The sequence below is a fragment of the Oncorhynchus clarkii genome, chromosome 13 (assembly GCF_045791955.1).
Source record: "Oncorhynchus clarkii lewisi isolate Uvic-CL-2024 chromosome 13, UVic_Ocla_1.0, whole genome shotgun sequence".
Taxonomy (NCBI): domain Eukaryota; kingdom Metazoa; phylum Chordata; class Actinopteri; order Salmoniformes; family Salmonidae; genus Oncorhynchus; species Oncorhynchus clarkii.
In genome coordinates, this window is record NC_092159.1 from 59,990,667 (window position 1) to 60,006,928 (window position 16,262).

General features: G+C 56.9%; 1 protein-coding gene across 1 annotated transcript in view; it reads right to left on the reverse strand.

Moving 5' to 3' along the window:
* The window catches only part of LOC139365185 (protein kinase C, alpha, b), a 230,042-nt gene that overhangs the window by 59,157 nt on the left and 154,623 nt on the right, over positions 1–16,262 (reverse strand). Inside the window, exon 4 of the mRNA XM_071102638.1 lies at positions 14,818–14,929. Coding sequence (XP_070958739.1) covers positions 14,818–14,929 — 112 coding nt within the window. The remainder of the gene's footprint in view (positions 1–14,817; positions 14,930–16,262) is intronic.

Sequence of the window (16,262 nt, forward strand, 5' to 3'; positions counted from 1 at the left end):
GATGGGAGTGAGTTGAGAGGTAGTGAGGGGGTGAGGGGGTGGGAGTGGGTTGAGAGGTAGTGAGGGGGTGAGGGGGTGGGAGTGAGTTGAGAGGTAGTGTGGGGGTGGGAGTGAGTTGAGAGGTAGTGAGGGGATGGGAGTGGGTTGAGAGGTAGTGAGGGGATGGGAGTGAGTTGAGAGGTAGTGAGGGGGTGAGGGGGTGGGAGTGGGTTGAGAGGTAGTGAGGGGGTGAGGGGGTGGGAGTGAGTTGAGAGGTAGTGTGGGGGTGGGAGTGAGTTGAGAGGTAGTGTGGGGGTGGGAGTGAGTTGAGAGGTAGTGAGGGGATGGGAGTGGGTTGAGAGGTAGTGAGGGGATGGGAGTGAGTTGAGATGTAGTGAGGGGGTGGGAGTGAGTTGAGAGGTAGTGTGGGGGTGAGGGGGTGGGAGTGGGTTGAGAGGTAGTGAGGGGATGGGAGTGAGTTGAGAGGTAGTGAGGGGGTGGGAGTGGGTTGAGAGGTAGTGAGGGGATGGGAGTGAGTTGAGAGGTAGTGTGGGGGTGGGAGTGAGTTGAGAGGTAGTGAGGGGGTGGGAGTGGGTTGAGAGGTAGTGAGGGGGTGGGAGTGAGTTGAGAGGTAGTGAGGGGGTGAGGGGGTGGGAGTGGGTTGAGAGGTAGTGAGGGGATGGGAGTGAGTTGAGAGGTAGTGAGGGGGTGAGGGGGTGGGAGTGGGTTGAGAGGTAGTGAGGGGGTGAGGGGGTGAGGGAGTGGGTTGAGAGGTAGTGAGGGGGTGAGGGGGTGAGGGAGTGGGTTGAGAGGTAGTGAGGGGGTGGGAGTGAGTTGAGAGGTAGTGAGGGGATGGGAGTGGGTTGAGAGGTAGGGGAGGGGATGGGAGTGGGTTGAGAGGTAGTGAGGGGATGGGAGTGGGTTGAGAGGTAGTGAGGGGGTGGGAGTGAGTTGAGAGGTAGTGAGGGGAGGGGAGTGGGTTGAGAGGTAGTGAGGGGATGGGAGTGGGTTGAGAGGTAGTGAGGGGATGGGAGTGAGTTGAGAGGTAGTGAGGGGATGGGAGTGGGTTGAGAGGTAGGGGAGGGGATGGGAGTGGGAGTGGGTTGAGAGGTAGGGAGGGGATGGGAGTGGGTTGAGAGGTAGTGAGGGGATAGGAGTGGGTTGAGAGGTAGTGAGGGGATGGGAGTGGGTTGAGAGGTAGGGGAGGGGATGGGAGTGGGAGTGGGTTGAGAGGTAGGGAGGGGATGGGAGTGGGTTGAGAGGTAGTGAGGGGATAGGAGTGGGTTGAGAGGTAGTGAGGGGATGGGAGTGGGTTGAGAGGTAGGGGAGGGGATGGGAGTGGGAGTGAGTTGAGAGGTAGGGGGGGGATGGGAGTGGGTTGAGAAGTAGTGAGGGGATAGGAGTGGGTTGAGAGGTAGTAAGGGGATGGGAGTGGGTTGAGAGGTAGTGAGGGGATGGGAGTGGGTTGAGAGGTAGGGGAGGGGATGGGAGTGGGAGTGGGTTGAGAGGTAGGGAGGGGATGGGAGTGGGTTGAGAGGTAGTGAGGGGATGGGAGTGGGTTGAGAGGTAGGGGAGGGGATGGGAGTGGGAGTGGGTTGAGAGGTAGGGAGGGGATGGGAGTGGGTTGAGAGGTAGTGAGGGGATAGGAGTGGGTTGAGAGGTAGTGAGGGGATGGGAGTGGGTTGAGAGGTAGGGAGGGGATGGGAGTGGGTTGAGAGGTAGGGGAGGGGATGGGAGTGGGAGTGGGTTGAGAGGTAGGGAGGGGATGGGAGTGGGTTGAGAGGTAGTGAGGGGATGGGAGTGGGTTGAGAGGTAGTGAGGGGATGGGAGTGGGTTGAGAGGTAGTGAGGGGATGGGAGTGGGTTGAGAGGTAGTGAGGGGATGGGAGTGGGAGTGGGTTGAGAGGTAGGGGAGGGGATGGGAGTGGGTTGAGAGGTAGGGAGGGGATGGGAGTGGGTTGATAGGTAGTGAGGGGATAGGAGTGGGTTGAGAGGTAGGGAGGGGATGGGAGTGGGTTGAGAGGTAGTGAGGGGATGGGAGTGGGTTGAGAGGTAGTAAGGGCATGGGAGTGGGTTGAGAGGTAGGGAGGGGATGGGAGTGGGTTGAGAGGTAGTGAGGGGGTGAGGGGGTGGAGTGGGTTGAGAGGTAGTGAGAGGGTGGGAGTGAGTTGAGAGGTAGTGAGGGGATGGGAGTGAGTTGAGAGGTAGTGAGGGGGTGAGGGGGTGGGAGTGGGTTGAGAGGTAGTGAGGGGGTGAGGGGGTGGGAGTGAGTTGAGAGGTAGTGTGGGGGTGGGAGTGAGTTGAGAGGTAGTGTGGGGGTGGGAGTGAGTTGAGAGGTAGTGAGGGGATGGGAGTGGGTTGAGAGGTAGTGAGGGGATGGGAGTGAGTTGAGATGTAGTGAGGGGGTGGGAGTGAGTTGAGAGGTAGTGTGGGGGTGAGGGGGTGGGAGTGGGTTGAGAGGTAGTGAGGGGATGGGAGTGAGTTGAGAGGTAGTGAGGGGGTGGGAGTGGGTTGAGAGGTAGTGAGGGGATGGGAGTGAGTTGAGAGGTAGTGTGGGGGTGGGAGTGAGTTGAGAGGTAGTGAGGGGGTGGGAGTGGGTTGAGAGGTAGTGAGGGGGTGGGAGTGAGTTGAGAGGTAGTGAGGGGGTGAGGGGGTGGGAGTGGGTTGAGAGGTAGTGAGGGGATGGGAGTGAGTTGAGAGGTAGTGAGGGGGTGAGGGGGTGGGAGTGGGTTGAGAGGTAGTGAGGGGGTGAGGGGGTGAGGGAGTGGGTTGAGAGGTAGTGAGGGGGTGAGGGGGTGAGGGAGTGGGTTGAGAGGTAGTGAGGGGGTGGGAGTGAGTTGAGAGGTAGTGAGGGGATGGGAGTGGGTTGAGAGGTAGGGGAGGGGATGGGAGTGGGTTGAGAGGTAGTGAGGGGATGGGAGTGGGTTGAGAGGTAGTGAGGGGGTGGGAGTGAGTTGAGAGGTAGTGAGGGGAGGGGAGTGGGTTGAGAGGTAGTGAGGGGATGGGAGTGGGTTGAGAGGTAGTGAGGGGATGGGAGTGAGTTGAGAGGTAGTGAGGGGATGGGAGTGGGTTGAGAGGTAGGGGAGGGGATGGGAGTGGGAGTGGGTTGAGAGGTAGGGAGGGGATGGGAGTGGGTTGAGAGGTAGTGAGGGGATAGGAGTGGGTTGAGAGGTAGTGAGGGGATGGGAGTGGGTTGAGAGGTAGGGGAGGGGATGGGAGTGGGAGTGGGTTGAGAGGTAGGGAGGGGATGGGAGTGGGTTGAGAGGTAGTGAGGGGATAGGAGTGGGTTGAGAGGTAGTGAGGGGATGGGAGTGGGTTGAGAGGTAGGGGAGGGGATGGGAGTGGGAGTGAGTTGAGAGGTAGGGGGGGGATGGGAGTGGGTTGAGAAGTAGTGAGGGGATAGGAGTGGGTTGAGAGGTAGTAAGGGGATGGGAGTGGGTTGAGAGGTAGTGAGGGGATGGGAGTGGGTTGAGAGGTAGGGGAGGGGATGGGAGTGGGAGTGGGTTGAGAGGTAGGGAGGGGATGGGAGTGGGTTGAGAGGTAGTGAGGGGATGGGAGTGGGTTGAGAGGTAGGGGAGGGGATGGGAGTGGGAGTGGGTTGAGAGGTAGGGAGGGGATGGGAGTGGGTTGAGAGGTAGTGAGGGGATAGGAGTGGGTTGAGAGGTAGTGAGGGGATGGGAGTGGGTTGAGAGGTAGGGAGGGGATGGGAGTGGGTTGAGAGGTAGGGGAGGGGATGGGAGTGGGAGTGGGTTGAGAGGTAGGGAGGGGATGGGAGTGGGTTGAGAGGTAGTGAGGGGATGGGAGTGGGTTGAGAGGTAGTGAGGGGATGGGAGTGGGTTGAGAGGTAGTGAGGGGATGGGAGTGGGTTGAGAGGTAGTGAGGGGATGGGAGTGGGAGTGGGTTGAGAGGTAGGGGAGGGGATGGGAGTGGGTTGAGAGGTAGGGAGGGGATGGGAGTGGGTTGATAGGTAGTGAGGGGATAGGAGTGGGTTGAGAGGTAGGGAGGGGATGGGAGTGGGTTGAGAGGTAGTGAGGGGATGGGAGTGGGTTGAGAGGTAGTAAGGGCATGGGAGTGGGTTGAGAGGTAGGGAGGGGATGGGAGTGGGTTGAGAGGTAGTGAGGGGGTGAGGGGGTGGAGTGGGTTGAGAGGTAGTGAGAGGGTGGGAGTGAGTTGAGAGGTAGTGAGGGGATGGGAGTGAGTTGAGAGGTAGTGAGGGGGTGAGGGGGTGGGAGTGGGTTGAGAGGTAGTGAGGGGGTGAGGGGGTGGGAGTGAGTTGAGAGGTAGTGTGGGGGTGGGAGTGAGTTGAGAGGTAGTGTGGGGGTGGGAGTGAGTTGAGAGGTAGTGAGGGGATGGGAGTGGGTTGAGAGGTAGTGAGGGGATGGGAGTGAGTTGAGAGGTAGTGAGGGGGTGAGGGGGTGGGAGTGGGTTGAGAGGTAGTGAGGGGGTGAGGGGGTGGGAGTGAGTTGAGAGGTAGTGTGGGGGTGGGAGTGAGTTGAGAGGTAGTGTGGGGGTGGGAGTGAGTTGAGAGGTAGTGAGGGGATGGGAGTGGGTTGAGAGGTAGTGAGGGGATGGGAGTGAGTTGAGATGTAGTGAGGGGGTGGGAGTGAGTTGAGAGGTAGTGAGGGGGTGAGGGGGTGGGAGTGGGTTGAGAGGTAGTGAGGGGATGGGAGTGAGTTGAGAGGTAGTGAGGGGGTGGGAGTGGGTTGAGAGGTAGTGAGGGGATGGGAGTGAGTTGAGAGGTAGTGTGGGGGTGGGAGTGAGTTGAGAGGTAGTGAGGGGGTGGGAGTGGGTTGAGAGGTAGTGAGGGGGTGGGAGTGAGTTGAGAGGTAGTGAGGGGGTGAGGGGGTGGGAGTGGGTTGAGAGGTAGTGAGGGGATGGGAGTGAGTTGAGAGGTAGTGAGGGGGTGAGGGGGTGGGAGTGGGTTGAGAGGTAGTGAGGGGGTGAGGGGTTGAGGGAGTGGGTTGAGAGGTAGTGAGGGGGTGAGGGGGTGAGGGAGTGGGTTGAGAGGTAGTGAGGGGGTGGGAGTGAGTTGAGAGGTAGTGAGGGGATGGGATTGGGTTGAGAGGTAGGGGAGGGGATGGGAGTGGGTTGAGAGGTAGTGAGGGGATGGGAGTGGGTTGAGAGGTAGTGAGGGGGTGGGAGTGAGTTGAGAGGTAGTGAGGGGATGGGAGTGGGTTGAGAGGTAGTGAGGGGATGGGAGTGGGTTGAGAGGTAGTGAGGGGATGGGAGTGAGTTGAGAGGTAGTGAGGGGGTGGGAGTGAGTTGAGAGGTAGGGAGGGGATGGGAGTGAGTTGAGAGGTAGTGAGGGGATGGGAGTGGGTTGAGAGGTAGTGAGGGGATGGGAGTGGGTTGAGAGGTAGTGAGGGGATGGGAGTGGGTTGAGAGGTAGTGTGGGGGTGGGAGTGAGTTGAGAGGTAGTGAGGGGGTGGGAGTGGGTTGAGAGGTAGTGAGGGGGTGGGAGTGAGTTGAGAGGTAGTGAGGGGGTGAGGGGGTGGGAGTGGGTTGAGAGGTAGTGAGGGGATGGGAGTGAGTTGAGAGGTAGTGAGGGGGTGAGGGGGTGGGAGTGGGTTGAGAGGTAGTGAGGGGGTGAGGGGGTGAGGGAGTGGGTTGAGAGGTAGTGAGGGGGTGAGGGGGTGAGGGAGTGGGTTGAGAGGTAGTGAGGGGGTGGGAGTGAGTTGAGAGGTATTGAGGGGATGGGAGTGGGTTGAGAGGTAGGGGAGGGGATGGGAGTGGGTTGAGAGGTAGTGAGGGGATGGGAGTGGGTTGAGAGGTAGTGAGGGGGTGGGAGTGAGTTGAGAGGTAGTGAGGGGATGGGAGTGGGTTGAGAGGTAGTGAGGGGATGGGAGTGGGTTGAGAGGTAGTGAGGGGATGGGAGTGAGTTGAGAGGTAGTGAGGGGGTGGGAGTGAGTTGAGAGGTAGGGAAGGAAAGGGAGTGAGTTGAGAGGTAGTGAGGGGATGGGAGTGGGTTGAGAGGTAGTGAGGGGATGGGAGTGGGTTGAGAGGTAGTGAGGGGATGGGAGTGGGTTGAGAGGTAGTGAGGGGATGGGAGTGGGTTGAGAGGTAGGGAGGGGATGGGAGTGGGTTGAGAGGTAGTGAGGTGATGGGAGTGAGTTGAGAGGTAGTGAGGGGGTGAGGGGGTGGGAGTGAGTTGAGAGGTAGTGAGGGGATGGGAGTGGGTTGAGAGGTAGGGAGGGGATGGGAGTGGGTTGAGAGGTAGTGAGGGGATGGGAGTGGGTTGAGAGGTAGGGAGGGGATGGGAGTGGGTTGAGAGGTAGTGAGGGGATGGGAGTGAGTTGAGAGGTAGTGAGGGGATGGGAGTGAGTTGAGAGGTAGTGAGGGGATGGGAGTGGGTTGAGAGGTAGTGAGGGGATGGGAGTGAGTTGAGAGGTAGTGAGGGGGTGAGGGGGTGGGAGTGAGTTGAGAGGTAGTGAGGGGATGGGAGTGGGTTGAGAGGTAGTGGGAGTGAGTTGAGAGGTAGTGAGGGGATGGGAGTGGGTTGAGAGGTAGGGAGGGGATGGGAGTGGGTTGAGAGGTAGTGAGGGGATGGGAGTGAGTTGAGAGGTAGTGAGGGGGTGAGGGGGTGGGAGTGAGTTGAGAGGTAGTGAGGGGGTGGGAGTAGGTTGAGAGGTAGTGAGGGGATGGGAGTGAGTTGAGAGGTAGTGAGGGGATGGGAGTGGGTTGAGAGGTAGTGAGGGGATGGGAGTGGGTTGAGAGGTTGTGAGGGGATGGGAGTGGGAGTGGGTTGAGAGGTAGTGAGGGGATGGGAGTGGGTTGAGAGGTAGTGAGGGGATAGGAGTGAGTTGAGAGGTAGTGAGGGGATGGGAGTGGGTTGAGAGGTAGTGAGGGGGTGGGAGTGTGTTGAGAGGTAGTGAGGGGGTGAGGGGATGGGAGTGGGTTGAGAGGTAGTGAGGGGATGGGAGTGGGTTGAGAGGTAGTGAGGGGGTGGGAGTGAGTTGAGAGGTAGTGAGGGGGTGGGATTGGGTTGAGAGGTAGTGAGGGGGTGGGAGTGAGTTGAGAGGTAGTGAGGGGATGGGAGTGGGTTGAGAGGTAGTGAGGGGATGGGAGTGGGTTGAGAGGTAGTGAGGGGGTGGGAGTGAGTTGAGAGGTAGTGAGGGGGTGGGATTGGGTTGAGAGGTAGTGAGGGGGTGGGAGTGAGTTGAGAGGTAGTGAGGGGATGGGAGTGGGTTGAGAGGTAGTGAGGGGATGGGAGAGGGTTGAGAGGTAGTGAGGGGATGGGAATGGGTTGAGAGGTAGTGAGGGGGTGAGGGGGTGGGAGTGAGTTGAGAGGTAGTGAGGGGATGGGAGTGGGTTGAGAGGTAGTGAGGGGATGGGAGTGGGTTGAGAGGTAGTGAGGGGATGGGAGTGGGTTGAGAGGTAGTGAGGGGATGGGAGTGGGTTGAGAGGTAGGGAGGGGATGGGAGTGGGTTGAGAGGTAGTGAGGGGGTGAGGGGGTGGGAGTGAGTTGAGAGGTAGTGAGGGGATGGGAGTGGGTTGAGAGGTAGGGAGGGGATGGGAGTGGGTTGAGAGGTAGTGAGGGGATGGGAGTGGGTTGAGAGGTAGGGAGGGGATGGGAGTGGGTTGAGAGGTAGTGAAGGGATGGGAGTGAGTTGAGAGGTAGTGAGGGGATGGGAGTGAGTTGAGAGGTAGGGAGGGGATGGGAGTGGGTTGAGAGGTAGTGAGGGGATGGGAGTGAGTTGAGAGGTAGTGAGGGGGTGAGGGGGTGGGAGTGAGTTGAGAGGTAGTGAGGGGATGGGAGTGGGTTGAGAGGTAGTGGGAGTGAGTTGAGAGGTAGGGAGGGGATGGGAGTGGGTTGAGAGGTAGTGAGGGGATGGGAGTGAGTTGAGAGGTAGTGAGGGGATGGGAGTGAGTTGAGAGGTAGGGAGGGGATGGGAGTGGGTTGAGAGGTAGTGAGGGGATGGGAGTGAGTTGAGAGGTAGTGAGGGGGTGAGGGGGTGGGAGTGAGTTGAGAGGTAGTGAGGGGGTGGGAGTAGGTTGAGAGGTAGTGAGGGGATGGGAGTGAGTTGAGAGGTAGTGAGGGGATGGGAGTGGGTTGAGAGGTAGTGAGGGGATGGGAGTGGGTTGAGAGGTTGTGAGGGGATGGGAGTGGGAGTGGGTTGAGAGGTAGTGAGGGGATGGGAGTGGGTTGAGAGGTAGTGAGGGAGTGGGAGTGAGTTGAGAGGTAGTGAGGGGGTGAGGGGATGGGAGTGGGTTGAGAGGTAGTGAGGGGATGGGAGTCGGTTGAGAGGTAGTGAGGGGGTGGGAGTGAGTTGAGAGGTAGTGAGGGGGTGGGAGTGGGTTGAGAGGTAGTGAGGGGGTGGGAGTGAGTTGAGAGGTAGTGAGGGGATGGGAGTGGGTTGAGAGGTAGTGAGGGGATGGGAGTGGGTTGAGAGGTAGTGAGGGGATGGGAGTGGGTTGAGAGGTAGTGAGGGGGTGAGGGGGTGGGAGTGAGTTGAGAGGTAGTGAGGGGATGGGAGTGGGTTGAGAGGTAGTGGGAGTGAGTTGAGAGGTAGTGAGGGGATGGGAGTAGGTTGAGAGGTAGGGAGGGGATGGGAGTGGGTTGAGGGGTAGTGAGGGGATGGGAGTGAGTTGAGAGGTAGTGAGGGGGTGAGGGGGTGGGAGTGGGTTGAGAGGTAGTGTGGGGGTGGGAGTGGGTTGAGAGGTAGTGAGGGGATGGGAGTGAGTTGAGAGGTAGTGAGGGGATGGGAGTGGGTTGAGAGGTAGTGAGGGGATGGGAGTGGGTTGAGAGGTTGTGAGGGGATGGGAGTGGGAGTGGGTTGAGAGGTAGTGAGGGGATGGGAGTGGGTTGAGAGGTAGTGAGGGGGTGGGAGTGAGTTGAGAGGTAGTGAGGGGGTGAGGGGGTGGGAGTGGGTTGAGAGGTAGTGAGGGGATGGGAGTGAGTTGAGAGGTAGTTAGGGGGTGGGAGTGAGTTGAGAGGTAGTGAGGGGGTGAGGGGGTGGGAGTGGGTTGAGAGGTAGTGAGGGGGTGGGAGTGGGTTGAGAGGTAGTGAGGGGGTGGGAGTGAGTTGAGAGGTAGTGGGTTGAGAAGTAGTGTGGGGGTGAGGGGATGGGAGTGTGTTGAGAGGTAGTGAGGGGGTGGGAGTGAGTTGAGAGGTAGTGTGAGGGTGGGAGTGAGTTGAGAGGTAGTGAGGGGGTGAGGGGGTGGGAGTGGGTTGAGAGGTAGTGAGGGGGTGGGAGTGAGTTGAGAGGTAGTGAGGGGGTGAGGGGGTGGGAGTGGGTTGAGAGGTAGTGAGGGGGTGAGGGGGTGGGAGTGGGTTGAGAGGTAGTGAGGGGGTGGGAGTGGGTTGAGAGGTAGTGAGGGGGTGGGAGTGAGTTGAGAGGTAGGGAGGGGATGGGAGTGGGTTGAGAGGTAGTGAGGGGATGGGAGTGGGTTGAGAGGTAGTGAGGGGATGGGAGTGGGTTGAGAGGTAGTGAGGGGATGGGAGTGGGTTGAGAGGTAGTGAGGGGATGGGAGTGGGTTGAGAGGTAGTGAGGGGATGGGAGTGGGTTGAGAGGTTGTGAGGGGATGGGAGTGGGAGTGGGTTGAGAGGTAGTGAGGGGATGGGAGTGGGTTGAGAGGTTGTGAGGGGATGGGAGTGGGTTGAGAGGTAGGGAGGGGATGGGAGTGGGTTGAGAGGTAGTGAGGGGATGGGAGTGGGTTGAGAGGTAGTGAGGGGATGGGAGTGGGATGAGAGGTAGTGAGGGGATGGGAGTGAGGTGAGAGGTAGTGAGGGGATCGGAGTGGGTTGAGAGGTAGTGAGGGGATGGGAGTGGGTTGAGAGGTAGTGAGGGGATGGGAGTGGGTTGAGAGGTAGTGAGGGGATGGGAGTGGGAGTGGGTTGAGAGGTAGGGAGGGGATGGGAGTGAGTTGAGAGGTAGTGAGGGGATGGGAGTGGGTTGAGAGGTTGTGAGGGGATGGGAGTGGGTTGAGAGGTAGTGAGGGGATGGGAGTGGGAGTGGGTTGAGAGGTAGTGAGGGGATGGGAGTGGGTTGAGAGGTAGTGAGGGGATGGGAGTGGGAGTGGGTTGAGAGGTAGGGAGGGGATGGGAGTCAGTTGAGAGGTAGTGAGGGGATGGGAGTTGGAGTGGGTTGAGAGGTAGTGAGGGGATGGGAGTGGGTTGAGAGGTTGTGAGGGGATGGGAGCGGGTTGAGAGGTAGGGAGTGGATGGGAGTGGGTTGAGAGGTAGTGAGGGGATGGGAGTGGGTTGAGAGGTAGTGAGGGGATGGGAGTGGGATGAGAGGTAGTGGGGGGATGGGAGTGGGTTGAGAGGTAGGGAGGGGATGGGAGTGGGTTGAGAGGTAGTGAGGGGATGGGAGTGGGAGTGGGTTGAGAGGTAGGGAGGGGATGGGAGTGAGTTGAGAGGTAGTGAGGGGATGGGAGTGGGTTGAGAGGTTGTGAGGGGATGGGAGTGGGTTGAGAGGTAGTGAGATGGGAGTGGGTTGAGAGGTTGTGAGGGGATGGGAGTGGGTTGAGAGGTAGTGAGGGGATGGGAGTGGGATGAGAGGTAGTGAGGGGATCGGAGTGGGTTGAGAGGTAGTGAGGGGATGGGAGTGGGTTGAGAGGTAGTGAGGGGATGGGAGTGGGTTGAGAGGTAGTGAGGGGATGGGAGTGGGAGTGGGTTGAGAGGTAGGGAGGCGATGGGAGTGAGTTGAGAGGTAGTGAGGGGATGGGAGTGGGTTGAGAGGTTGTGAGGGGATGGGAGTGGGTTGAGAGGTAGTGAGGGGATGGGAGTGGGATGAGAGGTAGTGAGGGGATGGGAGTGGGAGTGGGTTGAGAGGTAGTGAGGGGATGGGAGTGGGAGTGGGTTGAGAGGTAGTGAGGGGATGGGAGTGGGTTGAGAGGTAGTGAGGGGATGGGAGTGGGTTGAGAGGTAGTGAGGGGATGGGAGTGGGTTGAGAGGTAGTGAGGGGATGGGAGTGGGTTGAGAGGTAGTGAGGGGATGGGAGTGGGTTGAGAGGTAGTGGGTTAAGAAGTAGTGTGGGGGTGAGGGGGTGGGAGTGGGTTGAGAGGTAGTGAGGGGGTGAGGGGATGGGAGTGGGTTGAGAGGTAGTGAGGGGGTGGGAGTGGGTTGAGAGGTAATGAGGGGGTGGGAGTGAGTTGAGAGGTAGGGAGGGGATGGGAGTGGGTTGAGAGGTAGTGAGGGGATGGGAGTGGGTTGAGAGGTAGTGAGGGGATGGGAGTGGGTTGAGAGGTAGTGAGGGGATGGGAGTGGGTTGAGAGGTAGTGAGGGGATGGGAGTGGGTTGAGAGGTAGTGAGGGGATGGGAGTGGGTTGAGAGGTTGTGAGGGGATGGGAGTGGGATGAGAGGTAGTGAGGGGATGGGAGTGGGATCAGAGGTAGTGAGGGGATCGGAGTGGGTTGAGAGGTAGTGAGGGGATGGGAGTGGGTTGAGAGGTAGTGAGGGGATGGGAGTGGGAGTGGGTTGAGAGGTAGTGAGGGGATGGGAGTGGGTTGAGAGGTAGTGAGGGGATGGGAGTGGGAGTGGGTTGAGAGGTAGGGAGGGGATGGGAGTCAGTTGAGAGGTAGTGAGGGGATGGGAGTGGGAGTGGGTTGAGAGGTAGTGAGGGGATGGGAGTGGGTTGAGAGGTTGTGAGGGGATGGGAGTGGGTTGAGAGGTAGTGAGGGGATGGGAGTGGGTTGAGAGGTAGTGAGGGGATGGGAGTGGGTTAAGAGGTAGTGAGGGGATGGGAGTGGGATGAGAGGTAGTGGGGGGATGGGAGTGGGTTGAGAGGTAGGGAGGGGATGGGAGTGGGTTGAGAGGTAGGGAGGGGATGGGAGTGGGTTGAGAGGTAGTGAGGGGATGGGAGTGGGATGAGAGGTAGTGGGGGGATGGGAGTGGGTTGAGAGGTAGGGAGGGGATGGGAGTGGGTTGAGAGGTAGGGAGGGGATGGGAGTGGGTTGAGAGATAGTGAGGGGATGGGAGTGGGTTGAGAGGTAGTGAGGGGATAGGAGTGGGTTGAGAGGTAGTGAGGGGATGGGAGTGGGTTGAGAGGTAGTGAGGGGATGGCAGTGGGAGTGGGTTGAGAGGTAGCGAGGGGATGGGAGTGAGTTGAGAGGTAGTGAGGGGATGGGAGTGGGAGTGGGTTGAGAGGTAGTGAGGGGATGGGAGTGGGTTGAGAGGTAGTGAGGGGATGGGATTGGGAGTGGGTTGAGAGGTAGGGAGGGGATGGGAGTGAGTTGAGAGGTAGTGAGGGGATGGGAGTGGGTTGAGAGGTTGTGAGGGGATGGGAGTGGGTTGAGAGGTAGTGAGGGGATGGGAGTGGGAGTGGGTTGAGAGGTAGTGAGGGGATGGGAGTGGGTTGAGAGGTAGTGAGGGGATGGGAGTGGGAGTGGGTTGAGAGGTAGGGAGGGGATGGGAGTCAGTTGAGAGGTAGTGAGGGGATGGGAGTGGGAGTGGGTTGAGAGGTAGTGAGGGGATGGGAGTGGGTTGAGAGGTTGTGAGGGGATGGGAGTGGGTTGAGAGGTAGTGAGGGGATGGGAGTGGGTTGAGAGGTAGTGAGGGGATGGGAGTGGGTTGAGAGGTAGTGAGGGGATGGGAGTGGGATGAGAGGTAGTGGGGGGATGGGAGTGGGTTGAGAGGTAGGGAGGGGATGGGAGTGGGTTGAGAGGTAGGGAGGGGATGGGAGTGGGTTGAGAGGTAGTGAGGGGATGGGAGTGGGTTGAGAGGTAGTGAGGGGATGGGAGTGGGTTGAGAGGTAGTGAGGGGATGGGAGTGGGTTGAGAGGTAGTGAGGGGATGGGAGTGGGAGTGGGTTGAGAGGTAGCGAGGGGATGGGAGTGAGTTGAGAGGTAGTGAGGGGATGGGAGTGGGTTGAGAGGTTGTGAGGGGAATGGAGTGGGTTGAGAGGTAGTGAGGGGATGGGAGTGGGAGTGGGTTGAGAGGTAGTGAGGGGATGGGAGTGGGTTGAGAGGTAGTGAGGGGATGGGAGTGGGAGTGGGTTGAGAGGTAGGGAGGGGATGGGAGTGAGTTGAGAGGTAGTGAGGGGATGGGAGTGGGTTGAGAGGTAGTGAGGGGGTGGGAGTGAGCTGAGAGGTAGTGAGGGGATGGGAGTGGGATGAGAGGTAGTGAGGGGATGGGAGTGGGTTGAGAGGTAGTGAGGGGATGGGAGTGGGTTGAGAGGTAGTGAGGGGATGGGAGTGGGTTGAGAGGTAGTGAGATGGGAGTGGGTTGAGAGGTTGTGAGGGGATGGGAGTGGGTTGAGAGGTAGTGAGGGGATGGGAGTGGGAGTGGGTTGAGAGGTAGTGAGGGGATGGGAGTGGGTTGAGAGGTAGTGAGGGGATGGGAGTGGGTTGAGAGGTAGTGAGGGGATGGGAGTGGGTTGAGAGGTTGTGATGGGATGGGAGTGGGAGTGGGTTGAGAGGTAGTGAGGGGATGGGAGTGGGTTGAGAGGTAGTGAGGGGATGGGAGTGGGTTGAGAGGTAGTGAGGGGATGGGAGTGGGAGTGGGTTGAGAGGTAGTGAGGGGATGGGAGTGGGTTGAGAGGTAGTGAGGGGATGGGAGTGGGTTGAGAGGGAGTGAGGGGATGGGAGTGGGAGTGGGTTGAGAGGTAGTAAGGGGGTGAGGGGGTGGGAGTGGGTTGAGAGGTAGTGAGGGGATGGGAGTGGGCTGAGAGGTAGTGAGGGGATGGGAGTGGGTTGAGAGGTGGTGAGGGGGTGGGAGTGGGTTGGGAGGTAGTGAGGGGATGGGAGTGGGTTGAGAGGTAGTGAGGGGGTGGGAGTCAGTTGAGAGGTAGTGTGGGAGAGAGAGGAGAGAAAAGGAAGAAAGCAAGGGAGAGAAAGAGTTGACGAGGGAAGTGGGGCATTTGGAAAGATAGGGAGAGAGAGAATTAGAGCAGAGGGAAACAGAGTGTAGGTGGAAGGAATGAGGCATTAGAAGGGACAGAGTGGGCTAACTGGAGACAGTTACAGAATAGAGAATACTGTATTACCCTGAATTACACATCCTTATGAAAAGTAAAGCTATTCCCATCTATTCCCATCCTCTAGTAGAAAACCAGTGGTCAATCAATTCACGCACGCACACGCACACGCACACACACACACACACACACACACACACACACACACACACACACACACACACACACACACACACACACACACACACACACACGTCTATGATTTCCCCCCAGTATAAATGTGTGTCACATTGCACAGTATGAAAAGGGTGTAGGATCTGTGGCTGCATACTGATTCTCCACACCTCCCATCAAAAGCATTGGATTGGTGGAAGTCATTCTGGAGGGAGTTTTCATGATGGGGAGTGGGCAAGTACACTCTTCAGGAACAGTGTGGAGAATCAGGAAGCAGCCTGTGATTCCCTGGCCTGGGTGTAGGCTGTGCAGCCTTTCTAGGGGGCCCAGGGCCGATATTCATAAAACTTGTCAGCATAGAAGTGCTAATCTAGGATCAGGTCCCCCCCTGTCCATTTAAACTTACTGATAATGATTTAAAAGACAACACTGATCCTAGATAAGCACTGTAACTCTCTGGGGCGGCAGGCAGCCTAGCGGTTAGAGGCGAGCCAGCAACTAGAGGGTTGCCATTTTGAAACTCGGGTCTGACTGGAAAACTGTTGGGAAGTAATTGGCAATTGGAGTGTTGCTTGTATCATTTCCTAGATGCCAATGCCTGCCCTTGTGCCCTTGAGCAAAGCACCACAGCAGCTCCTGGCCTCCCATAGTGACAGCCCCCTGCTCCTCTACAAAACCTCTGTATGTGTGTCTTTCAGAGGGGTGGGGTTAAAAGTCACATTTAAGTTGGACCTTGTGTGCATTTGATCAATAAAGTCATCTCAATCTTATGGTTCAGCTGAGTAAATGTGTCATTAGAGATTGACTCACTGTCGCATTTCATCCCCTGGTGGATGAGTCCATAGAGGAGGGAGCCACAGTGGTCGCAGAACGTGGGACTGCCGTACGAGTGGATCTTAAACTTGTGCTTGCTTCTGGGGTCCTGGAAACACACACACAAAGATAGAAATGATTTCATTGTTTTGTCAACTGAAGCTTTCAAGATGAACAGCAGCATATGACATAAAATGCCGTAAATAAAAAAACACCGGAATCAATCACAGTGATCAATCAAGATAGAACACTGCTGCGAAGAACATTTCCACTCCACAAAGCCATTTCAGATGAGGGAGTTATTGATCCATTCTACTCATTCACCCCTTCTCTATTTCATCAAATGTCAGTGCACTTCGGGACAAGTTCATTAGGACACACTGTAGCAAAGCATTTTGCAAAGGAAAAGGAAAACAAGTGTTTCTTATTAAACAAATCAGGTAGCACCTTCCTGTTTCACAAATGTTTCTCTATTTTGTGCCTAATGAACAGTACCCAGCTCTACCAACACATACGCTTTGACTACCGGCTCGATTAAGATGGTATGCCTCCAATCGCATAATTCAACAGCCTGTCGCTCCATCTCTCCAACATCTGATGGAATAAATGTGGGATGGAGAGAGAGCTGTGGGAGCTCTGTGGAGCCAGGCAGATGCTTTGATTTGTTGTATTGTGGAACTGTCCATAATGATGAGGAAGACTTTGATGTGGATGTGGGAAAAATGTGTGTGTGTGTGTTGTGAGTGATATTTAGTACAGATATTTAGTACAGTAAATAGAGAGAGGTGAAGAGGGGTTGTACTGTAAGATAGTGTCTCAAGGGTTGGAAAGAGGATGTCTATCCGTACTGTCTGTTATTCTGATGAATCCGCTTCAAATTTGCATTACATTCAGTTTTTCTTATCACTTGAAAAATCACACATTCGAATGAAAACTGTATCACACAACCAAAATTAGGTTAATCTTGAAAACATGGTTTACACTACATTATATCCCGTGTGTGAGTACGTAAGAAGCTATAGCTTCTTGACTTGTGACCCCATGGTGTCTCATTCTATACTGAGAGGAATCACTTTCTAATCCACCAGCTGTTTATCTTGGACAAAACATCTGGTAGCATCACTGGGTTAGGCTGAGCTAATGAGCCAACGTTCCATCAATGTTAGAAAGCTGACATACAAAGGAACACAGCTAGGTGAAGGGTGAGACTGATTTAGAGTGTACTGTATATAGAGCATAAGTCTGTATTGTATATAGAGCATCAGTCTGTATTGTATATAGAGCATCAGTCTGTACTGTATATAGAGCATCAATCTGTATTGTAAATAGAGCATCAGTCTGTACTGTATTTAGAGCATCAATCTGTATTGTAAATAGAGCATCAGTCTGTACTGTATTTAGAGCATCAGTCTGTACTGTATATAGAGCATCAGTCTGTACTG